This window comes from Lontra canadensis, unplaced genomic scaffold (assembly GCF_010015895.1).
Source record: "Lontra canadensis isolate GAN:19392208 unplaced genomic scaffold, GSC_riverotter_1.0 scaffold1, whole genome shotgun sequence".
Classification (NCBI taxonomy): domain Eukaryota; kingdom Metazoa; phylum Chordata; class Mammalia; order Carnivora; family Mustelidae; genus Lontra; species Lontra canadensis.
This window is the reverse complement of record NW_022630995.1, coordinates 8,988,351-9,015,097: the sequence shown is the minus strand read 5'-3', so window position 1 is coordinate 9,015,097 and position 26,747 is coordinate 8,988,351. Positions and strand designations below refer to the sequence as shown.

Here is a 26,747-nt window from a genome sequence, read left to right as displayed (position 1 = left end):
TGAAGATCACAATGGAGTTTATCCCAAAAATACTAAGCTGGCTTAGAATCTGTAAGTTAATTTATATAATTCATATAATAACAGAATAAAGAAGGAAAATAATAAGATCATCTCAAAAGATACTAATAAAAGTACCTGATGATACAAGGATAAAAATTCTTAGCAAATCAGTAATAGAAGAGAGAACATCTCAATCAGGTATGCGAACCAAAAGAAAAATAAAAACAAAATACTACAGTGCTGAAAGAAATTAAAGAAATTGTAAATAAACGGTCATCTTATGGGCCAACATTATATCAGCTATCCAAAACACATTTCAAAGTCTGATTTGGCCAAGAACCCACCTGTCTGCAACCTCTGCTCTAAATTTTATCCTTGGAACAAACCAGACCATCAGAAAACTGAATACTCACAGTACATTTTTTTTTTTAATTCAACTGCATTTTATCGTAACTCCTAGGCTTACATTCTATAGAAGCAATATGAAGCTTGTCTGTTTTTGTAATGCTGAAGACATTATTTACTATAACACAAAGTAGCTCCATTACAAGGCCCAAACAGAAATTATTTCTGACACCTAAAGTGCACAAAATGTATCAGTTTTCCAGATCATCTAGTATGCCTGTGGAATTTATGGATAATCCAAACCTCAAAACTCATCAAATTTCCAATTTAGCTCTGGTTGCCAGCTAATTTGATCTAAGTTAGCCACCGCATACTGTTTATGCATTTCTATACACTACTTTTATCTCTGGTCTTAAGTTACTAACTTTGCCATTTGTACTTTTGGAGTATTTACTCTTAAAAGCTACTTAAAATTCTTTTGAGGATGAAATATCTTTTACATAAAGGCATAAATAATTTTTTAAAAATTTAACGAGAGCCAAGGTAGCCATATTAGAGAATGTCCATTTAACCAAGGACATAATACAGACCATATAACATTTTAAATGTACAGTCTCATGTAACTTTTTTTTTTTAAGATTTTATTTATTTATTTGAGAGACAGAGATCACAACTAGGCAGAGAAGCAGGCAGAGAGAGAGAAGGAAGCAGGCTCCCTGCTGAGCAGAGAGCCCAATGTGGGGACCCTGGGATCATGACCTGAGCCGAAGGCAGAGGCTTTAACCCACTGAGCCACCCAGGCCCCCCAATCTCAAGTAACTTTTTAAGAACATTAAGTGGTGGGACAGAATGAACTTGTAAGAGAGACTAAGGAGAGGAAACCCTAAGAAAAGAGTAGAATGTTGAAGAATGAATAGATAGTAAGAGGGTAGCCAGTAGACAATGTGAGCAGTAACAGAATATTAGAATACAATGTAAAGGGAAGCAGTTCAGAAAAAAATATGGTAAAGATAAAGATGGGTGGGTAGAAAGAAGTTATGTAACAGATCAAGTGCAAAAATGAGTTTGGATTTTATTCTTTAATGTGAAATAAAGTGGTAAAAGAGGTTATAAAGGTTTTGAAATATATAGGACCATCACCTTAAACTCTTTGTTTGGAAGTTATTAAAGCCAATACTTTAAGAGGGCTAGTTATAGACTTGTTTAGAAGGGATTGCAGACAATCTATACGGTACAACTTAACTTTAGAGAGTAAGAAAATCAAGAATTAAAAAAATATTTATTTCAAATAACAAAGATAATATATACCATAAAACTATAACCTTTGATCACCTGGGTTGATTTGAGTAGTATGAATGACTTTTTCTTCTTCCTTATTCCATGTACAGTATACACCTAAGCAAGGTTAAGAGTTCGAAGAACTTCTAAATGTTAAAAGACAGGTGGCTCCTTCCCTATACAAGAACACCTCAAATTAAAATAAGAAACAAGCATTTAAGTGCTCAATATACAATGCTAAATCACTAAAGACACCAAGAAGAATAAAACTACTCACAGAAAGTCATATGGTGGTAACACTAAAACTCAAGACAATGAAAAACCCCACTAAATATTATTTAAAAATAAATGTCAACATAATTCAGTACTCATTCACTTTAGAAAAGATTTATATTTATAACTCATTTTTATAATGTGATAATTCACCTGCCAAGATATTTTTAAATGACATATGTGGGGCTTAATCTTAATATTTTGGTTCTTTAAATGGATACAGTTTTATGGGAGACCAACTTTCTATCCACTGTTGTTTCCATTTAATTTATTTCACAGAGAAAACTAACAGGAAAGAGAAACTGAAAAAATATTTTAAGATAACAAAATATTACAGAAATGTGACAAAATATTAAGAAGGAAAACTTTTCAATATGTGTGAACACTTAAACACCAGTATGCTTTTGGAAAAACCTAACTAATATTTGCTTATGAAATGTAAGAATTTAGAAACTCTACTTCTCAAACTTGCTTAAACAGTTACACAAATACATACTGACTAGTCTTTGTTATGATGACAGGGCATAAATTAAAAATGCAGAACATGTGACAAGGACTGGGGAAGTGGCAACAGGACAAATTCAAGGTTAGAACTAAGGATAAACACTAGCTTAGAGGAATGAAAAAGTCAACAAATGAGAATATCTGTGTGAAATCAAAGACTCAGTTTGACCACAATATCCAAACATCAAGTAGAGGATCAGAATCTAGACAATCTGTAGGAGGAAAAAAAAATCAAATAAAGTGGGCAGCAGGCATCCAGATTCAAAGAGGCTAAATCATAAAAGGTCAGAAACTAAACAAAAATTAAGACAGCAGAGAAAACCAATAAGCCATTTACCACTGGCTGTACACTGTTCCTCATCTCAACAATCCTTTAGAATTTGGAAGTAGGGAGAAGAGTTATTAGCATCCAAGAAGTGGAAAAGACAGAGGAGATGTAGAGATGTTACTGACATTCCTCATTTCCTATGGGAACACATGATTTCAATGCCAATTTAAATTAAACTGTGGCAAAATGTAGGGCATACAAAATACACGTTTATATAAATACAAAGAAAGGTAAAAGTCAGATTTTGAATAATATAATTTTGCTAGCGGGCAAAGGAATTTGAAACAAACAGCTTAGCTTTTGGATAATCAAGATGTACATTATATGAATCTTATTTTTCAATTTCATAGACAATATAGAACAGAACTAGTCCCACAGAAAAAACCTCTCTGGACTGGCTGAAAACCAGCTGGCACCTGTCGAAGGACAGAGAAAAGCAGCCAATAGCCTTTAAAATGAGAAATATTCAAGGGGTGCCTGGGTAGCTAAGTTAGTTGAGCATCGGATCTAGTGTCTTGGCTCAGGTCATGCGGGAGACAGAGCCCCATCACTGAGCTCCCCTCTCAGAGGGGAGTCTGCTTCCCCTCCGCCTCTCCCCCTGCTCTTGCATTCTCAGTCTCTTGAATAAATCTTTTTAAAAAAATTCAAATTTGACTACTTCATGTATTTGTTTCATTTGCTAAAATATGAGTATCAAATAAATTTATGAACTGCTTTCCTAATTATTCAGAAGAATAACAAGATGAGAGAATTTACAAAACCATTTCAGTTTTTAATAACTGTATCAAAATCCAAAGTGTTACTATTTAATGTTACTGTACAAGTAAAACCATTTTCTACTTATTTCTAGCCTCTTCTTTCACTCAACTTCACTTAGGAGTCCTCAAACTCCTTTTTCAGAAATTCTGAATGACTAACCTAGGACTTAAAATTTTAAGCAATTAATTAAATTTCCACACAAAGTTCTTCCCACTTCTTAAACCTGCTTTATTATAGTTGAAGGGTAGAGAAATCCTAGAGGGAGTGTCAAGAGAGATTAAAGAAGGTGGGACTATGTGATGTTAAGAAATTTGATAAAATGGTAAAAGAAAACATTTGAATCAGACTTAAATCTTAGATTTATGTCCTTACCAATTGTGAACCTGGGCAATATACTGTAAAACAGTCGTTACTCAGGTGTGGTCCACAATATTCCTGGGGATCCCTGACTTTTCCAGAGCATCTACGAGGTCAAAACTATTCTTATAATACTAAGATGTTATTTGCCTGCCTTACTGTGTTGACATTTGCACTGATACAGAAATAATGGTGAGTAAAACTGCTGGTTCCTGAATACGAATCAAGGTCACAGTACCAACCATATTCTTTTCTGGTATGTACTCATAATTTAAAATGGGGGAGGGGGCAGCAGGAGAGAAAACCAGTTTCCATTATGAAGCAGTAAAAAGTATTAATTTTTAAATTTCCAACCTTGAATATATGATATTTTAATATTCTTTGTGACAAAATGGAAAACATTTCTGCTATAGGTATGTAGCAGAAATGTATAGGTATAGGTATACTATAGCAGTATAGGTATGTAGGTATGGTGGTTATCTCAAGACAAACACTTGTGTAGATGGGAGCTAAACCAATAGCTTTTTTTCACGGAATATCATTTTTACTTGAGACATATTACAGTTATTCATATTTATTTGGCAGACATTTTCTCAAAAAGAATGAAGTGAGCCTGTCATTTCAAGGAAAAGAACTTACTTTCTTTGTCATCAGTAATAAATTCAAGCCTTCAAGCAAAAATTAGAATTTGGGAAAATTTACCCGACACTGTGAATGTGACAGCATCCCAGTTTTTGACTTTTGTAACGTAAGTGGTAGTATTAGCAAATACGTTTCTTTTTTTTTAACACTGCAGAATGAAAGGTAGCAATATTTGGAAGTCAGTATGTTAGAAATCATTTTCCAAGTGATCAATGTATGATGTTACAAACTCATGCATGAGTACCAAATCCATTCAATTTGTGCATGAGTACCAAATCCATTCAATTTGTGCACCAAATCAGTGGATTTTAATCTAACAAAGTTCAGAAAATTCCCTGATAGTATTTTTTTTTTAATTCCGCACTGCAACTAACCTTTAGGAAACTAGCATTTGTGTAGTTTTAGGAGTGATATCAAAAAATATCCATAATTATCTGAAAGGGTTATTAAAACATTCTTCCTTTTACATCCTCATGTAAGATCAGATTTTCTTCTTAGACGTCCTCCAAAATAATGTATTACAATAGATTGACTATAAAAGCAAATGTGCATCTAGTTATCTTCTATCAAGCCAGACTTAAATAGTTGTAGAAATGCAACTCTTCTCAGTTTTTTTCCTTCAGAAGTTATTTTTTATAAAAATATGTTAACATGTAATGGGTTTATATTAATTTTTGATGAATAAATGTTAATGTTTTTAGATTTTAATTTCTAATATTAATTATTGATAAATATAACTCATAAACAAAGATCCTAATGAGTCCCCAATTATTTACAAAAGTGTAAAAGAGTCCTGAGTTCAAAAAATTTGAGAACTGCTACTCTAATCATCTCTGAGGCTGAAGTTTTCTTCATCTGCCAAATGGGGGATGATACTAAAATAAAATAGTATGTGAGGGTTATCATCACTTTAAAAAACACAGTCAAGGGGTGCCTGGGTGGCTCAGTGGGTTAAAGCCTCTGTCTTCAGCTCAGATCATGATCTCAGGGTCCTGGGATCGAGCCCCACCTCGGGCTCTCTGCTCAGCAGAGAGCCTGCTTCTTCCTCTCTCTCTGCCTGCCTCTCTGCCTACTTGTGATCTCTGTCTGTCAAATAAATAAATAAAATATTTAAAAAAAAAAAAAAAAAAACACAGTCAAGTATTAACTATGTGCTAAGTGCTGCACTAAATGTTTATACCAATAATCTCATTTATTCCTTATAAACATTCTAAGAAATGGATACCTACCCCTTCAGAGAGTCATTTAGAGGATTAAATAAAACAATACTTATGGAGTACTTGGCATAGTCCCTTTGTATAACTAAAAATTTCAATAAATGGGAACTAATGTGCTCAGTTACTAATGGCACCATAAAACTATGTAGGTATCCAATGCACAACATATATCCTTAAATAACCAGCTATCTGATTCTATCCAAGACCAAATTATTAATGACCAATATTGATCTGACCATTCATTAAACCAACAGTTATCTGATGGACATTTAACATTTATGAACACCTCCTGAAAGGTCTTTGTCTTTGAAAATCTGGAAGCTATATAAACCAAGTATCATCAGCGGTTAAGCAGAACTTTGACTCTCACCAACTCTGTAGTGACCAATTCATTTCCTATTAGAATGAGTTCTTTAGCCAAGTGCCGAACAACGCAGAACCAGGAAAGTGCCAATGCTTTTGCATTTATATGCAGATAGTACATGATGCAGGCCTTTCCTAATTCACACACCATAGCAATGCATTAACCACTGCACTATGATGGATTCACATGGGACTAGTGGCATCTGTACAATCCTGCCCTCACTCTCACATGACAGTAATAGATTAATTCACACATTTCTAGTTACACTATATTTTTGCAAACTGTCTGGAGCTTTCATACTCTGCTAAAACATTAGTCTTCTTTACAGGGATTATAAACTAATATAATGCATCTCATTCCCCCATGCTTCCCCCAAATTTGGTGTATGAAAGCAATGTTGCAACTTCTGCCCCTCCCTCCAAGATAAACACAATTTTTAAATAAAAGTATTCATAATGTATAATATAGCAGTGACATGAATGTGGGTACGTAGAGTATATGCGAGCATATATATGAGTGTGTTATATGTATTCAAACATCCATATGTACACAACATACTAATTTAAATGGGAATAGAAAAATCTTTAAGGACAAAAAACAGAAAACTGAATCCAGGAAACTTTCTGGATAGCCTAACATTCATAAATATGCCTAACAATTAAATAAGGATAAATTAGATAACCTACAGGTGCTTAAACAAAGAAAAATATGTGCTTAAAGGAAAATATATGCTTACTGAAAATTGAGAATGCTGAAAACATGGGTTTCAAATTATTCAAACGAACAAATGAAGTAAAATACTAGTATTCAAATACACAGTTGAATGGATCTTGAATTCAAGAATATTTAAAAACCAATGACAGAACTTTTAGTTTGTGAAGCAAAATTAGCTGGACTAAGGTACTCAATAAATACTGGAGTGAAGTTGTAAGATTCAATCCATTCAACATGTCTAATCTTTCCAAAACCTCTTAATGAATGAAAAATGCTACTTATATCAATTCAAAAATTTACATATTTAACTGAACTTTTATGTCTCTAGATCAACTTAAACTTATGTTCTAAGAGTTACTCCAACACTTCCTTGTGAAAATGTTACCATGATTATACTAAACAGAGAACTTTAGAAATCCACTGAAACTTGCTGATACAATATATTCCACAGAATAAAAAGATATATAGCAAGAACTTGTTCAAAGAGTCTACTTCATGGAGATATTATATCATTACTAAAAATAATTTTCATGGTATATAGAAAGTGGATTACCCCTGTTTGAACTAAAATACACTGTAATTTACCATTTATCATGTTGACAAATCAAAAGGAAACAACTTCCCTGTGACTCTTTCAATCTTATTTAAAAACAAAAACAAAAGCAAAAACCCTCTGATGTCATGATAAATACAGAGCAAGAAATGGTTTCATAACAAATCTACTTCCTACGTTTAAATGTGACCCTTAATTTAGTTCTATGCTAAAAGGTTCAGCCAAATGCTTAATCCACTGGATTTTTCTTTAAAGAACAGAGTTGGGGCTTTTAGCTTAAACACAACCTATAAAATCAAGTACAGATGAAGCTAGAAACTGTGGCTTTGGTCTGAAGAAGGAACAAGACTGGGCATTAGAGTTACTATATTTAATATTCTTATTTTCATAAAACTGCTACCTTTTAAAACAAAAATATATCAAATGCTATACCCTGAAAAAAGCATTCTGAATTTAATTAAAATTAAGATAAAAATATTTGTGAAATTTTCTCATTTGTAAAATAATTCTTATAGAAAACTATTGAAATTGGTTTAATTATAAACAATAAAACTAAAATATATATAATCAAGTTCCTGAAATGACCTCTCATATGATTCATGTTATCATATAAAGAGCTAATACACAAACCTCTCCAGCTTATATACACAGTATTTGGTCACACAAATTTGGAACATACAAAAAAAAGTCTGGAGGACTATTTTCTCATTGATCTACATACGAAAATCCATTATTACATATGACCTGTACAAAAAGCATCAAAATTCAAAAATTATAATCCTATCTCAGCAAACATAATACAAACAAATTAAAAAAAAGAGAGAAAGAGATTTATATAGACTCGTAAACCCTTTCTATTATCTGTAGTTGGCTACTTTCTCAAGTGTTAGTTAAGGTGAGCAAAAACAACACAAACACTTCGGTTTGGAAAAGAAAATTACTGACTGGATTATTTGGATAATGTAAATGAAGAAGTTACTCAATTTAATCCATTATCTTAGGCGGTTGAGAAGCGATGATATTAAGTTGAAAACAACCTTTTCCAATTTGATTATAAGTTTTAGAAACTTAAAGTGTTTTACTTAAGATTTTGAAGATGACTTAAAAATTCAAGTTAAATACATATGGGTATATAGAGTAAACAATAATAATTTAAAAGGTAAACTATAACATTATGAGAATTTATTTGCACTGTATTCACTGATACTGATTTTTCTTCTTTTTACTAAGATTTAATAAGAGCATCTTTAAGAAATGAATGATTCAAAGGACCACGTTATACTTGAAGGCAGAAAAAAATAGAAAGGATCCAATGTTTAACATAAATAAGCAGAAATCTACATAAAATTCCAGATGTCCAATAAAGCCACAAAGATGAACATTATGGTGACAAACTTAAAATAGCTCAGTATTAGGTATAATAATAAAATTGTCACTCTGATATATATGACAAACTTCATTATTCATTATTGGACATGTATACAAGGAGTTAACTCTTTTCAAAAGAAGAAAAAATAATTTTCTGGAAAGCTTGCAGTGTAGAATGCTCTTCACCTGCAGTACTTTAAAAAATGGTACATTTAGCTCCACAGCTAACAAGTTTATTCTCTTAGGTCATTATGACTACTTATAATTTTGGAAAAGAAGCATATTTTATTACTGCTTGGTAATTTTTCTCATTTAGTATGCCAATTATTGACAAATAGTTAAATTAAATAATACAAATAAAGAGAAAGTTCAGTATGGTTTAATGCAACAGGTATATGGGAAACTGCGATAGAAAATTAGAAAAAACAAAGTTAGAGGTTATTTTAATAACTAGTAATATGAACAAATTACATAATATAAAAACATAACATTAAACAATTTTAATGGAAATAATGAAAAGCCAATTTCTGAGATAATATTACAAAAACCTATAAAAAACACACAAAATTACACTCAAGTGGGTTTTTCTCAGATAATAAGACTTGTAATATGTTATATACTGAAATTTTAAATAGCTAAAGAAAACATCAAGTAGATCTATTGTAATCTGTAACTGTTCTTTAAAATCCACACAAAAATTAAAAAGCACGTTAAAATGTACCACTAGAACTTTATAATCTAATCAGACTTGTTTAAACTGAATCACTAAGTCATGTAACCACTCCTAATTACTGAAGTTCCTTCTTGAAAGTACATACCACTATTTCTACGTAGGTAATTCATACCATTTCTAAGAAAACTCAATAGTATTAAAAAAAATAAAGAAAACTCAATAGTATCAAAGTTTAAAAAGAGAGAGAAAGAGACAGGAAAGAATGGAAATTAACCAGAGAATTCAACTCAGACAATAAGCTCTTAGGAAAGGGGGAAAGAGTATGTTGGCAGGTGTCTGCAAGGAGCGAGATAATACAATGGAATCAGTTTTCATTCTGCAGAACCACCATGAGACTTGCTGCAATGTCAGCTCCAAGCACACACTGAGGGACTCCAGAAAATGCTCATTGATCATGCAGCACTTTATAATGCGCATAGGCTTTTTTCTCCTGCTAACCCCGCCTAGCTTCCCTTTGCAGCCTATTTTCCCAAGCCCTTTCCACTCTAATACAGTCTCTTCCTGAAGACAGTGAAATATTTAATAAACTGTCTTAACGGTGTATTAGGAATACCACTCACCATCATGAGCCTCTTTATCTTAATTAGCCAGTATTTTTTCTTAACGAGGGAGGAAAAAATCTACACATCCATAGATTTAAAAATGGGCATTAAATATATCTATACCTACAAATACAAATGTTTTATAGTTATACTACAACCAAGGCCAAAGCCCATTATAGTTTTACTTTGACATGTATTCCTGGAACTGATTTATACTCAAATAGGTTCTTATAAAATTGATACAACCAAGGAAAAAAAGAAAATTAACTTAAAATCCTCATGAGTCAAATGTAGATTTTTATTGTGAACTCTCAAGCATTAATGGCTTAAATTTTAGAGTCTTTTAATTTTTAACAACAATTTATTTCATAATGTCAAAGTCACATGAAAAATCCAGAACCAGAATGTACCAGCTAAATTAAGCAATCAGACTGATATCTATGCTTAATTTTACTCTAGAAACAAAAATAATCAGCTGTTTCTAATAGTTAACAGCCAGCAGAGCTTCGGGCTTAGATATGTAAATGAATTCTAAGACATATGACACTAAACCTACCGAAAGCTGCTTTGTAGACCCCACCTTCTAATGAGTTAATCTAAAGGTCACCACCAGCCATCGTTTTTTATTAAGTCCGAGGCCCTTTCTTCTTTTTTTTTCCTATCAAACATATATTTACAATTTACAAAACATGAAGTTCAAACAAAATAATTCTAGACTTGTTTAGTAATCATGTGAACCCGACTGGCACATTCTCACAAGGAATAAGGTCTGACCATATCTTGCTTTTATGCTCTGTCTCTCTTTGCTCTCTCCTCTAATCTATTCATCTGCAAAATAATTCCGGCAGATAAGATTTCTTTGTTCAGATTTCAACTTTCATTTCATTTACAAACCTAGCCCTACCTCAAGAATGTCTTCTAGAACATATGCTTCCATTTCAGCCGCTGTCTCCACCATGTTTTATCAAACTGCCATGTTTCTTACTGCACTATGATTAGATCATTGCCAGCAGGAACACTCCTCTGTGTCAGCAAGGGAACAGGAAATGGAATGTTCTATTACATGCCTAAAGCAGCTTAGCTGTTCACTAGCCAGGCATCTACCAAAAGAGCAGGGGGTGACTCACTGTGTAATTTTTAAAGATACAGAAGCTCTATTCCAAAGCAAACTTCTGTCAAGTAATTTCAACAGACAAAATAAATAAAGTCCCCTATTTTACCATACCAAAATTTAAAATCCTAAAATTTCAAAAAAAGAAATAATCATACATTTTTTTAAAGCTATTTAAACACGTCTGGCTTCCTGGTTGAACAAAAGAGGTTGAAGTGGGTTACGTAGCAATTTATCCTTAGTAAAGCCTTGTAGTGAGATTAATGGCTGCATTAAACACGCAAAGAAGGAGGCAAGGTAATACCAAATTAAGAATTTGCTACATCAGGCAAATGTATTATATAACATACACATTACAGTTGCTGATTTAAGGGTGTCAAAAATAATTCTTAACGTAGATTTTTTTTTTAATAGCAAACTGGTATTCTAGAAACTAAGCTAATCTGTTTGGAAATATCTAAGAGAATAAGATAACATTCAACTGACTTACAAGTACTGAAGCAAGCCATAACACGTCATGGGTATATTCATTTTCTAAGAATATCTTTAACTTCATTTACTAACCAAAAGAATGGCCTTTTCCCCCCTGAACATAAATACTATAAGAGACTAAAATATTTCAGATAAATTCAGAAACACTGTATCTGGATCATTAAACAGCAAATAAAGTTGGTGACTGACAGCAGAGCCAATTTATATTATATTTATTACTGTAACTGATCCTGAATTTAGTAAGATTTGTTACTTTGTCAAATTTTTTCTTTATGAAATCCAGAATATGAAAAAACGCAATGGGAAAAGAACAATGTTTTATGCTTTGTGGCAGAAATAAAATAACTGTGCATGTATAGGAGTGTCACACAAACTAAAACTGAAGTGATTCCTCAATGTACTGATTAACCAATCTAATTATAATTCTAAGGTGAATACTTCTAGTCTAATTTTCCTAATAGAAGAAAGTGAATTTTTAAAGGGCAAGAAAAATACAGGAAAAAAATTAGAAGAGGGAGTTATTATTAACACATATGGCCAAATCTAAGCTGAGAAAGTGAATGACAGTGCCAGTAATGTCTCCTCAAAATGATGTCATGTTTCAGTGGTAAAGGATTTTGTAGTTCTCTTGGGCCTCAGATTATTTACCTGTAAAACAGTATAACATTCATTCAACATGCAATATCTTCCGTATATTAGAAACTATTCTAGGTACGGTCAGTAAGGCATAAAATATCTTAACAGCATCTTTCTCAAGTCATAAAATTTCTTACTATAGAATATTAAGTGAGAAAAATTATCTACTACTTAATATCTGATATTTAGGGGGTACCTTTAATGTGTCAGGAAAAATGAGGCCTTTTTGTTAATAAACATGTTATTTAACCTTTATAATAACCCTACTAAGTGAAAATAATTTAAAATAACACTAAGAATTAAATCATGCTTATGCTACGCCACATGCCATTTTAAGTGCTTTGTATTAACTCATTTCTCACAATAATCCCAGAAGAAAGATACGAACTATTATCTCCATTCTACATATGTAGAAACTAAGGCACAGAGGGGTTAAGAAATTCACCCAACTTATTCCCAACTAAGCTAATTAAGTTGAGGAGCTAAGATTTAAACCCAGGCAGTGGGCTCCAGAGTCTGTGTTCTAATACACCTCCTCCAGGTAATATTATCCTCATTTTACAAATAAAGAAATCATATCTCAGAGTGTGTGCACAGTTTTATAGCGAAGTTGGAATTCAAACCCAGAGCAGTCTGACTCCAAAGGCTGTGTGGAACTGATGGAAAACAACGGTTATTAAAAATATTTTCCGGAAAAAAAAAATATATATATATGTTTATAAAAAATAAAATTATAAAAAAAAAAAAATATTTTCCCTCTGGGGCACCTGGCTGGCTCAGTGGGTTAAAGCCTCTGCCTTCAGCTCAGGTCATGATCTCAGGGTCCTGGGATCGAGTCCCACATCAGGATCTCTGCTCAGCAGGGAGCCTGCTTCCTCCTCTCTCTGCCTTCCTCTCTGCCTACTTCTGATCTCTGTCAAAGAAATAAATAAAATCTTTAAAATATATATATTGTTTCTAAAAATATATATATATTTTTTCCCTCAGGCCATAAGTAGTGCTTACAATATAAGTATGTTTATGCCTGGCATTTGTGGAGGCTTCTGAAACAAAACAATTTCCATTGTTCAGACAGAGCTTAAAAGAAACTAGCAAAATGGCTTTTACTATTTCCTTTCTTCCAGGCCAATTATTTCTATGCATCAAATTGCTTCACCCTTAGATTAAGAGAAGTCAATAACGAGGTTTTACGTTCTCAAACCTTCCTCAAACATAAACAAGCAAAGATAGGTTTGAGTTCAAAGAACTCTTACGTTAGGTCACTTTTATTTCCTACAAACCTAGAACAGGCTTTCCAAGTTTATTTGCTAAGGAATCAGGCCTCTTATGCCTCAAGTCAATTAAAACATTTACTTTCTCCTTCCCTTCTGTTCCAAGATTACAGGGTACTTCTCTTATCTTTTTAGATAACTACTGTTAAGTTTTTATGAAAAAATATGTGATTATAGCTTTCCTCCAGGATTATGGATGTTTATACCCATTTATCATCTCTTTCTCTCCTACAGATCAGAAGCTTGATGAAAACAGGTTAACATTTTGTCACCAAAATATACCCAGGACCCGCATGGTCTTTGGCATAGAGCAGGCCCTTAAACATTTGATTAACAAGAAATGCCAGAATAAAGGAATTGTTGGATACCCCGTAATGCTCCCTAATTACTGCTACCACTAGGAATAATTTCCGATGACAAAAACATTTGTTCCGTGACTAGGTCACTGAAGTAAGATACTAGAAATACTCAATACAACAAGCAGAATATATATTTCAGAATTTCCATAAATTTTTATTATACAAGCAAAACAATTATTTATTTTTATTTTATTTTCTGGTCCTTTTTGTTACTACGACGACCTATATACCAAAGCAAAAATACTCTGTGCAAAGAATGTGGAAGACATTCCTATGTATCAGCCTTAAACTCCTAATACTATCGACGAGCCATATTTCTTCTAGTTCAACCTCATCACCTAGGCAAAAAAACAAAAACACAATTAAAAAAAAAAAAAAACAAACTGTTTTTCCAATTGCTTAAACTGATTTCAATAGCACAAAGTCTTTCATTTTTGCCAACAGCAAAACCATTAAAGTGCAAATAGTAATTAACATAGAACAGTTATGCAAACAAATGGAAACCAACATATGCAAATAACAAATCATAAAAGAAAATACTATAAATAAGATTTTCAAAGGTCCAAAGTGAAGAGAAAAGCCTCTTATAAAAAAGGGGGAAAAGGACACCAAGACTGGATGAAGGAAATCTCCTAGCATTGCAATTTTATTTAGGATCAGCACTGGCTTCTTTGAATAAGGCACAAAAAAACCACACACACACACACACACACACACACACACACACACACACACACGTGCTGTCCAAGACAAGCAAGCAACACTATTTTGTAGGACTTAAAGTACACTATGTTTGATATTTCCCCCATATAAAACTATTTTAATAAAAAATTCCTTGTAAAGGGAGTTTATTTGCATTAAATTTTTTGTTTGTTTCTCTTTGAAATCCACATTCCCAAGCAAAACAAGGACAGATCACTGGTGGTAGAACAAAAGGAACAATTTCACCCACCTACATAAAAGCAAACTACTAGAAAAATGCACAACTTCACCTCTCAAAATGTGTGAAATGTAATCTTACTTTGTAATATCTTTTTCTTTTTTCTACCTATAAGTTATATTTTAGCAGAAATATGAAACCCAAGTGTGAAATGACCTGAACCAAGCATAAATGAGATATTAATAACATCTCATTTAATATTATACTAAATATTAATATTTATATAATAATATAATATTAAAAATAATAGATATTAAAGAATTAAACAGAACTTAAAAGACTAATAAAATCTGGTAAAATTTCTGAAAGCAACATTATTAAAACAACACTCTCTTGGGACACCTGAATGGCTCAGTTGATTAAGTGTCTGCCCTCGGGATCAGGTCAGGATGCTGGGCTCATTGCTCAGGTGGGAGCCTGCTTCTTCCTCTGTCTGCCGCTTCCCCAGATTGTTTGTGCTCACTTGCCCTCTCTCTGACAAACAAAATCTTAAAAAAAAAAAAAAAAACCAAAACCACAACACTATCTCCCTGATTTCACCTGAACCAATCATGCCATAATAACAACTGAGGATTCAAGATCTCTAATGTAGCACAGTGATTCATTACCATCATTGTTTACTCTGTTTTTTTTATTAACTATGGTGTTTATTTTTTTTTTAAGATTTTATGTATTTATTTGACAGAGAGAGAGAGAGAGAGAGAGAGATCACAAGTAGGCAGAGAGGCAGGCAGAGAGAGTAGGGGAAGTAGGCTCCTTGCTGAGCAGAGAGCCTGATGTGGGGCTAGATTCCAGGACCCTGAGATATGTCCAGGACCCTGAGATATGACCTGAGCCCAAGGCAGAGGCTTAACCCACTGAGCCACCCAGGCACCCCAAAACTATGATGTTTAAAGTAATGTATGTTCATAGAAAACACTCACCTATAAAAGAAAATAAAGAGAACAGTAAACCTACTTCTTAGCACCTCTTAAAAGGCACATTTAGTGTATTCTTCTAGAAATTACCTACACACATGATGTATAGATTATTTTTTACACAAGTGGAAGCATCTTATGCATACTTTTCTGCATCCCCATTTTTAAAATCTAATACTCCATGATAATTGTTTCAGGTTAGCAATGCAGGTCTATTGCTTTGATTTTGATGGCTGCTAAAATTTTCACTGAAGAATTATACTGTATTTAATCAGTTCCCTGTTGATGGGCATTTGTGTTGTCTCTAATGTTTCATAATGCTGCGACAAGCAATGCCCAAAGCAAGGGCACACGTACTACAAGTGCCTAAATATAACTATAGGGTGCATTTTTTGATACATATATTTATTTAAATTTTTATGCTACCATACTCTAAAGAAGCTGAGTTTATATTTTGACAGAAGAGACTGACTGCTTCCATAGAAATAATAAGTATTACTGATACAAATCTATCTAAAAAACCCAGATCAGAATCAGCATCAGTTTTTGAAATACATGTCGAGATTTATCCTTAGTTCCTCATCATTTTCGCTTTTCAAGGAATGTCAAATTAAAGTTATACCTCCTCTCATTTAATTTCTGCCCCTTATCAAAATAAATCACATAAATTCATTCCCTGACAGATTAGCTACTAATCAAAGAAAGAAAAAAAAAAAAAAAGAAAAAGAAAAAGACAACAATGCAGATTCTGTCTATACACATGTATTTGGAGAAGAGAAAAAAATGGGGAGAAAAATACCTTTTTAAAAGATTTAAAAAGGGGCACCTGGGTGGCTCAGTCAATTAAGTGTCCACCATGATCTCAGCTCAGGTCTTGGTATCAGAGTTATGAGTCCAAGCCCCACATTGGGCTCCACACTGGGTGTGGAAACTACTTAAAAATAAATAAATAAAATAACAAAATAAAAATTTTAAAAAATTTCTCTACATCTATTTCTGCTAAAATACAAATTCCATTCAGGTTTAATTGGTTCTTTAACTTAGGAGTAAACGGTGAAGTTTCTGCCTGAATTTAGCCTTCTAAAGATACAGAATTCTTTGGGTATGTTTCTTACTAAAGTAAATTAATTAAATATTGTTGGATATTTTTGTTTCCCTTCCACATTTATTTCAAACTACTCATTTTTAAAGCATAAAATTTTAAAGTAATCCTTCCATCATTATAAAAATCAAATATACAATAAGAAGACAGAGCTAAACATAAGCAATTTTTATTAACATAAAGAGCACCAAAAAAAGTTTCTATCTCAGTTTCTGGACATACATTCCAGGGCCAAATCTGATAATAATACTTTCAAATAAGAATGATTAGTCCCTCACTAGAAGCTCCATACTAAATGTTAAGAGTTGGACATGCTTCTGGATATGTGCAGGAATACCTAAAAGGTTTACATAATGAAGAATTAAATACGGATATTTAAAATTGTAACCGCATAAATAAAATAATGCAAAGGCCATCCAGTAGTATATTCTAAATTAAGGCTAAAGGTATGAACTATTTTATAATAATTTTACTGCATAAATAAAATTTTTCTCAAGGCTGATATTATAAAAGCCCTAGCAAACTTTTTTCGGAAAGATCATCATTAGAATTTTCATCATGCATTTATATAAATATTTTTGTGCTTATTAGGTGATAGGCCTTATACTGCATAATGGATATAGACTGATAGTTAGCCTACCTTCAAGAGTCTATAATCTAGGAAAAACTTGAACCTGTTTCTCCACAAAATTTAAAATTAAAATCTTCAATGATTTTTTCCTCTTCTTGGATTTACAGTCTCTTTCCATTTTTCTTTACTCCAACTAAAAAGTAAAACCCAAAACTCTACTTTGAATAGACAGAAAATATCAATATATTTGAACAAAATATTTCATCCAGATGTGTCCTATGTACAGAATGGAATACAAGCACAGTCTTGTCCAAATATAAGTAACACAGCAAACAAAGTAAGAAACAAAGCAGCTTGCCCCTCTTCTCACATCTCCAACAACAGTGTGCCCACTGGACAGTTGCATTTGTTGTCTCTACCCAGGATGGGTCACACCATGAATTCATTCTTTTTCCAGTATTTCACAATAGGCTCTATGTATACAAAATTAATAAAATATTTATTGTTTTTAGGTCACATTCACCCCCCTAATTTGTCTGTACTGTACATTTTCAAATAAAAATTTTTAAAAGTAGATATATTAAAGAAATTAGTTATTTCAATGTTATTTTTGTTTCAAATAGGCTGTACTAACAGCACAGCACTCTCAATTTGGTCAGTAGCACATTAGCTGTCTTTTGCTCCAAAGCAACAAGTATCTCCAACAAAAAGAAATACACTACAAACACAACCCTCCCACACACACATACATACCACATAGGCAGAGTGGTAGAGAAAAAAAGAGGGGCTGAGGATAAAAATACAAATTATAAGAAAAGACTTAAGTCCAAAACCAACTTTTTAGAGTCACCAACTCCTACAACCCTTCTGAAGGACAACTGTCCTTCACTAGGAGACTGAGGAATCAGCTCCAGATAACAGGCTTAAGATACTATCAAAGGCATGGGAAAAAAAATTAGGGTGTAAAACCTATCCAAGTAATCTTGGAATTCCAATTCTCCAAGTAATCTTGGAGGACAGTGACTGGCTCTCCTCCTTTGGTTCCTGATGGTTTGGAGTCACTGGCAACAAGCTCCAATCAGTCTGGTCTCTCATGATGCCTGTTACCACCCTATTTCTAACCTAATGTAGTCATAAGAAATCTTAAATGGTTTGTCAGTAAGCAATTACTGCAAATATCAAAAGATTGACTACTCTTTCAGATTTATAACTCCATCTCCTTAGAAATGCATTACATTAAATTCTCTTTATCCACCTAAGGCTAGGCCAAAAATTACAAAACAGAGTATCATTCTCTATTCCGCTAACCTAATCCTGGCCATAAAGAATTTTTAAGGATCTTCACATAAAGAAAATCTCAGAGCATAACTAACTTTCCAAAATTCCCAAAGTGGATATACAGACAGGATTCCAACACAACCCTCACACACACACACACACGCATGCACACACGCACGCACACTGATTTCATTCTATGTAACTGAAATATCTCTTTGGTTCTTATGAAGGGATCTCACAACTACCTGCTATCATTACTTCCAACCTCCCCCACAAAGTTCAGATATCCAGTTTTATTACCAAATCTCCAACAAAAAACAACACAATATAAGAAAACAGAAGGCAGTATTTACTAACTTTTATGTATGTAATGGATATCTAACTAGCATGCTTTATGAAATCAAATTTAACCCACATTGGTATCTTTTGATTCCTTTATCACCAATTTCTTATCAGAATCAAGTATTTTTAGAAAGCCTAACAACTCCCATACTCTTAAAGCACATGCCAATGTCTCTCAGTGAAGGCAGTCAATATTGCTTAAAGGGTAGACACTGAATAACTACAGATTACAGCTTACAGATTACTGAAAAGCATAACTTAACTGCCAAACATAACTTTATACTTAATGTTTTTGTATGCTTAAGGAAACCATTGCCCCCTTACACAAATTCCACAATTTCCAGTAAAACAATTAGTTTTTAAAGTATTTCTCATAATTATTTTAAACGTATACATTTACATAACTTGATTTTTTTAGCACTCCAACTTACATTAAAAACTACATATAATTTAAGTAGATCTTAGAATCTTCTGCACTTTACACATTCAATAAGGTATATAATACCATAAAATTTCTTATTCTTTAAAATAAAATTTGCAAAACATGTAAGTAGAAATCTGTTTCCCATAGACCATTTCCAATGCAAGACTCCTAAAACTAAACTTCAAAAAATATTTTACCTATATACAGCATAAACAGGAGGCTAACGCACCTTATACTGAAATGGCATCAAAATAAAATTAATTCTAAAACAAACAAAATTAATTTTCATTCAACAAATGTTGTCTGGTTAGGGACATAATACCAGTGTCATCCCTAGAAGATAAAAAAGGCCATTTCTATTGCCATCTTCCTTCTTCTAGTTCTTCCAGAAGACACATCCTGCCTTTAGTAGCTGTGGCTTTTCTTGATCAACCTGATTTCCTCCTTACAGACAAACCAGGCTTCTAATCCTGGTCTTCAGTACATCAAAGAAAATGTCATCTTATTAAGAGTCACTGGCAGGAAGAAAGGCTCCAAATTTTCCCATGTATCCAAATTTTTAACAATAAATATTTTTTTAAAAAAGGAATCATGGAAAGGATTCAGGAATTGACATAAAAACTCAGGAATAGATGCCAGTCAAGAAATAATTATGCATGCTACATAAAAATAGCCACATTAGTATTCTATGCAACTTTCTAATTTCCTGAAATTAATCCTTATGTGTCTTCTATTTCTAAAAAACCATGTACCCCTCAAATGTCACTTTATAAATAAAGGCATTATTATCTAACTAGGTAGATGCAACTTCTGTAATCTTTTTAATGTTATAAATGTGATGCATACAAATGAGATTTTTTCAAAATTCAAAGGCCACAGAGGCACAAAATGAACAATAGATCTTTTTTGCACCTGCCTACATCAAACTGGCAATACACTGTTACTGTTCTAGTATGGTTACCAGCTTAAAATTAATACTATTTTACTTCTGTTTCCTAATTCAGCATTTTTATGTGTTATCTATTGACTGTCCACTGATGAAACAACCATTGAACCTTCCTCTATTGCCCTCAATCTCCTACTACTTTTATAGGTTATTCTTTTTTGTATTATAAAGTTTTGTAATATATTCCACTCCATAACCTTAATTAAACCTATTTTATATATCTTCTAAGTGGATTCTAAAAACTAAAATTCAATTACATACATTTATAATGTGGCTAGGTAAATACTAATCACCAAGGGAAATATAATTTTATATCATTTAGACGTCACTGATTGAAAGAACTGTCCAAGTATTCCAGTCAGATGACACTCTTGAATTTTCCTAGGTTTCTTCAGTTCTTTTTGAAGGCCCAAGATTGCCACTCTAACCTCCCACCCACACTGCTCTACCACCATATCCTCTATGTTGGACTATATTTTTCACTGTACTATAATACCTCAAATATTTTCATATAAGGTGCACAGTTTTTCCAAGTATAAAAAATGTACTTGTCCTCATAAGTAGCATGGTTGAGCATAGAAAATTTAGGTCCAAATTTCTTTTCCCCCAAATGTGAAGATACTGTTCGACTGTCTTCAAGCATTCATCAAGGCTGCTAGGAACTCTGTCATTTCATTTTTCATCTGTGGCAGTAATTGGGGATTTTCCTTTTATCCTTAGAGTTCTGAAATTTTACCAGATGTGTCTAGATGTAGATCTTTTTCCATTCATCCTGCTTGGTATTACATCGGCTCTTTCAATCTGAAATTCATAATTTTCTTCCAGCTCATGATATTTACTTCAATTATTTCTTTCATTATTTTTCTCCTTCTCACTGTTCTGTTCTCTGCTTCTAGAACTCATATTTATGGATGTGAAAACTTTGTGATATAATGTATTTTCCAGATCTCTTTAATTTTCTCTCAATTTTTCCAGATCTTTTTTTGCTTCATACATGCAGAGATTTCCTCCTCTTTAGCTCCAAAACAACAACTCAGTCTTGATTCATGGTTATTTAACCAATCCATTAAAATTTTTCTTTATAATTTTCAAAATCTTTTCTGGTTCTCTGCCCCCTTTTCAATGAACCTATGATTAATAATTACAACATGTTCTTAAATCTTAAACGAAAAACCAATTACAGTTTTTCTTTGAAGTTTTCTTCTGAATTGTATCTGATGTCAGTTGTTCTTTTATTCATCTTAACCCTCTTCCAACTGATTATCCCTATTTATATTGGCAAATGGAAGATTACTTTAGAGAGTATTGGAACCCAAAGTGGGCTTCCCTGAGATTGTTCAAGTTTGTATACCCAAGTGGCTTCTCCCTTAAAAGGGAGAGTAGTACTATTTAAGCAGGCTGGCATTTAAATAAGGCATCCAAGCAAGATACCCGCATAGGAAGTCAAGCTCGCTGGGAACTGTCAAACTGTTTTCCTTTGGAGTAGCATGCTTTAGAGGCTCTGCTTCTCAGATTCCAACATCTCAGCAGATGTCCTACTGAATTGTTGGTCTACTTTCCTAAGGGCACAGTCCTTAGATTTCAGGTCTGAGGGCAGGCATCACTGCCACCAGAGCTGTTTAGGCTGGAGAAAGGGCAAAAAGGAGCTCCAACTAAGGCATTTTGGAAAATAACTCTTTTAAAAATTCTTGATTATTACCCAATTACCCACTACTGTTCTTTGTATTTGTTGACTCCAAGCTTGGAGCCTTTCCGAGGTTCCCCTAGGAAAACCTGAGCTTACCTCTGGTATCTTGGGATCCATTTCTTCTGAGATTTTGCTGTCAATCCAATCCCGCGAACTTTCTATCTTCTTCAAAATTTCTGGTCCTCTGAGGATACCTGTAGTGGACTGTGAACTGTAATTTTACTGCTAAAAATGCTTTCTCCCCTCCCCCTTTTTCTAGTAACATAGTCCCTCTTGTTTGTGGGGAAACTAGTCCATGTGATTTAGGAGGTGATTTCTTCCCAATCACCACAGGGGTGGGCCACATAACTTAGGTCCGGCTAAAATATCCTAACCCCCTTTCCTTTGGCAGCCATTATTGCCTGGCTGAAAACAAAGCTAAAACAGAAGAAAAAAGAGACTAAAAACTTGAGAGACATAGTACTGATGACATCATTCAAATCTGGATTTATCCACAGCTAGGTTGATCTTCTCCCTTCCTTCCCCACACACATGCAAAACATACATTAACGTCACAGAGCTAATGAGGTCCTTTTGCTCCTCTTTAAGGTAGTTTGGCTAATATAATAACATCTGTTCCTGCTTTTCAGCACTGCCATTTAATTGAATCCTTATACACATTGGTGGGACACTGGTTAAAGGAATGTGCTCAATCCAACACATTTAATAGAAAAGTTAGGACAATAACTATAAAATAAGCCTGAAGAAATAAAAATAATGCTTTATGGTTTGCTGTTAAACATATAATGAGGAAATAAGCTGTAAACTTTATTAAATATATGTTATCATTCCGTAACACAACCTTCATACCTCTAGGAGTAAAAAAGCACACATAAAAACCAATTATCTCTCAAAGAGTTTTTTCTCCAACTCAAGATTCCAGTGGTTTCAAAAAGAAAAAGAGCAAAGGAGGAAAGGTGATATTAATTTAAAATTTTCTAATCTATTACTGTAAAAAAACCCCAAAATTCTCTGAATGGCTATATAGTGGCAACCCCTGAAAGAAAAATTCTGTAGCTACTGGTGTGATTACTGGGGCAAAGGTGGGGAGAGTGTTGCTTACTTTTAATTTTAGAGATAATAAAAAGTACAGATGGTCACTGAACTCCTCAATGGATAAAAGATGAAATTCAGTACTCTTCACCTAAGGTTCGTAATTCATGGTTCACAGACTTATGCCTTTAGAATGCCTCCTAAAACAATATGCAAAGTGCTGTATCTATGTTTAAGTACATTTGGGGGAAAATTAGGTCCACAGTGTTCATCAGACTCTAATAACTAAAATTCGTGAACTAAAAAAGGTAAAGAAAACTGCTCCTGACTGAAAAAGAACAATGACAACTTCATTCAATAATTTTATGTAGTAACTATATCCAGAAAAACATCTAATGAATACCTCTAACATGGAAAACAGTGTTTTAGATATATAATTTCCATTCTTTAAAAAAAATGTTAGGAAGAAAATCATTAGCCCCAGTATCAATGAATATAATGAGGCTGAGCAGTAACTTTCCCAAAGTCACATGGTATTAAAGCAGAATTCAAAAGCAACTTTCCCAACTTGATTTCAAACTCTGTCCATAAATGCTTTCTTTCTAGGAGAAATATTTGTAAGAAAAGAAATACAAAGGCAATGGTTATTTCATAATGGAATGTAATTTTATGTCAGGCATAGAAATTATCAAGTACTGCCATGCCTGTGGTTTAATGAAAGTAGAATCTGACCCTTATTCCTAACTGCCCTTTGATTAAGATATTCAAAAAAACTTGTTTCTGAAAATGAAGTCAGGTGGACCCTACTATTTGATTAAGATACATGACTCTTAACATTGAAGGCTGCCAAAACCAATAAATGGGTTCTCCAGCCAAGTAAAGCTGCTCTTCAGGGTTCCATGTGATACACAATGAAGATGCTCATGCATGGAGCACAAAAAGCTAAAATGCCAAACCCTCATTTTTGTTTTTTTCTTTTTTAATATTTTGGCATAAAAGACAAGAGGATCTGTGGATGAGGCAAAATAAGTAAGAACTTCCACATATGAAAAGACCTCCCACAGACTAAGGCAAATTCACAACTTAAAACATATTCTAGTATTTGGATCTGGACAAGAGAACTCAGGAACTGGAGTTTGGGCTGGAGCCAAAAAATGGGTCAAATGAGGGAAAGGATCTTGGACCGTGAGGTAACGGTTATATGGTGGCAAAAATAAGAAAAGAAATTAAGTACAAATGAAAAACCAATCCACAAAGCAAGTTAGAGATGTGTTTCAAAGGTTCCAAGATACAGAAAACAGCATGGTCAAATCTTTGCTTTGATACTTTGCCATTTTATCTAGAATCACAGAATCATCTGCCAAAGTTATAGCAGAGAAGTCACAGATAATATGGTTTGCTTCACCATTCCCAGAAAAGGAGATAAAAGAGTAAGGAAAGGATGTTGAATTTTGCATTACCCTTATCAATTCCTTTTTATTAACAACAGTATGATAAAGTACTGTAAGTATTTTTAATTCTGGGGGACTTTAAGAACATATTCTATTTAAATACTAAACATCTGTGCTTACTTCAGCAGCACATATACTAAAGATCTAATGAGTCCAGAACTATTATCCTAAAAGGGCATCTAACCCATGCGACTATCATTTGCAGAATCTCTGTTATAGTCTCTCATTCTGCATGAGGGAATTGACTCCATCCAAAATAAATTAACCCACATGTATAATTACAGCTGAAGAGTTTTACTGGCAATCTGTGAAATAAATAAATAAATAAATGGAATGGAATTAGGAAGGAAAATGAATAGAGTTGAGATTTTTCTAAATTACATATTTTAAATTGTGTTTTTAAAAAATAACCAAACCAGTAACTCCACTTTCAAAGAGCTCTTCATTCTTCCTAATCCTTCACTTGTTAACAACTATTATTTATGGAGACTCCTAACAGTTTACAAATGTTTTCACATACATTATCTCATCTGATCACCACCAAAAGAAGGTTATTTCTATGTCCCCTTTTATGTGAGGCTCTGAGAGGTTCAGCTTACAATATACTTACTAGACAGCATAAATTAAGAAGAGATGCAGCAGGTTCTAATATGGCCTTCATCTCACTTAATATTTTGAGAACTTATAATAAAAGACATCATCTAACAGTATGTATTTTGATTTGATATTCCAAAAAAGGTTAAGAATACTATACTATTCATTCACAATCTATGAAAATCCATCTCAAAATCATTCACGTGATTTTTCCCAAAATGGGTTAGGGAAACAACAAAACATAAGAGAACAGAAAAACATCCCAATGGAAAAAAGACAGCCTCTTCAACAAATGGTGCTGGGAAAATTGGACAGCCACATGCAGAAAAATGAAATTGGATCATTTCCTTACACCACACACGAAAATAGACTCAAAATGGATGAAGGACCTCAATGTGAGAAAGGAATCCATCAAAATCCTTGAGGAGAACACAGGCAGCAACCTCTTTGACCTCAGCTGCAGCAACTTCTTCCTAGGAACATCGCCAAAGGCAAGGGAAGCAAGGGCAAAAATGAACTATTGGGATTTCATCAAGATCAAAAGCTTTTGGGGGGGCGCCTAGGTGGCTCAGTCAGTTAAGCATCTGCCTTTAGCTCAGAGCATGATTCCAGGGTTCTGGAATCCAGCCCTGCATCAGGCTCCCTGCTCCGCAAGAACCCTTTGAACTACCCCTGTTCATGCTCGCTCTCTGTCAAATAAATAAAACTGTTTCAAAAAAAAAAAAAAAAAAGAATGTTCTTAAAAAAAAAAAACAAAGGGCACCTGGGTGGCTCAGTGGGTTAAGCCGCTGCCTTCGGCTCAGTTCATGATCTCAGGGTCCTGGGATCGAGTCCCGCATCGGGCTCTCTGCTCAGCAGGGAGCCTGCTTTCCTCTCTCTCTCTCTGGCTGCCTCTCTGTCTACTTGTGATCTCTCTCTGTCAAATCAATAAATAAAATCTTAAAAAAAAAAAAAAAGATCAAAAGCTTTTGCACAGCAAAGGAAACAGTTAACACAACCAAAAGACAACTGACAGATTGGGAGAAGATATTTGCAAACAACATATCAGATAAACGACTAATATCCAAAATCTATAAGGAGGTTAGCAAACTCAATACCCAAAGAACAAATAATCCAATCAAGAAATGGACAGAGGACATGAACAGACATTTCTGTAAAGAAGACATCCAGATGGCCAACAGACACATGAAAAAATGTTCCATATTACTCGGCATCAGGGAAATACAAATCAAAACCACAATGAGATACCACCTCACACCAGTCAGAATGGCTAAAATTAACAAGTCAGGAAATGACAGATGCTGGCGAGGATGCGGAAAAAGGGGAACCCTCCTACACTGCTGGTGAGAATGCAAGCTGGTGCAGCCACTCTGGAAAACAGTGTGGAGGTTCCTCAAAAAACTGAAAATAGAGCTACCCTATGACCCTGCAATTGCACTGCTGTGTATATATCCTAAAGATACAAACGTGGTGCTCCGAAGGGGCACATGCATCCAAATGTTTATGGCAGCAATGTCCACAATAGCCAAACTATGGAAAGAACCTAGATGTCCATCAACAGATGAATGGATAAAGAAGATGTGGTATGTATGTATGTATGTATGTGTGTGTGTGTAT

At 33.6% G+C, this 26,747-nt stretch overlaps 1 protein-coding gene across 5 annotated transcripts in view; it reads right to left on the bottom strand.

Annotated features, from left to right (window-relative positions):
- Positions 1-26,747, bottom strand: part of ANKRD17 (ankyrin repeat domain 17) — a 169,544-nt gene that overhangs the window by 121,360 nt on the left and 21,437 nt on the right. Inside the window, exon 1 of one of the 5 annotated variants that reach the window (XM_032842399.1) lies at positions 10,882-10,990. The exons of the other annotated variants lie outside the window; for them this stretch is intronic. Coding sequence (XP_032698290.1) covers positions 10,882-10,935 — 54 coding nt within the window. The 5' untranslated portion in view covers positions 10,936-10,990. Of the gene's footprint in view, positions 1-10,881; positions 10,991-26,747 lie in introns of those variants that run through there. 5 annotated transcript variants of the gene reach the window in all.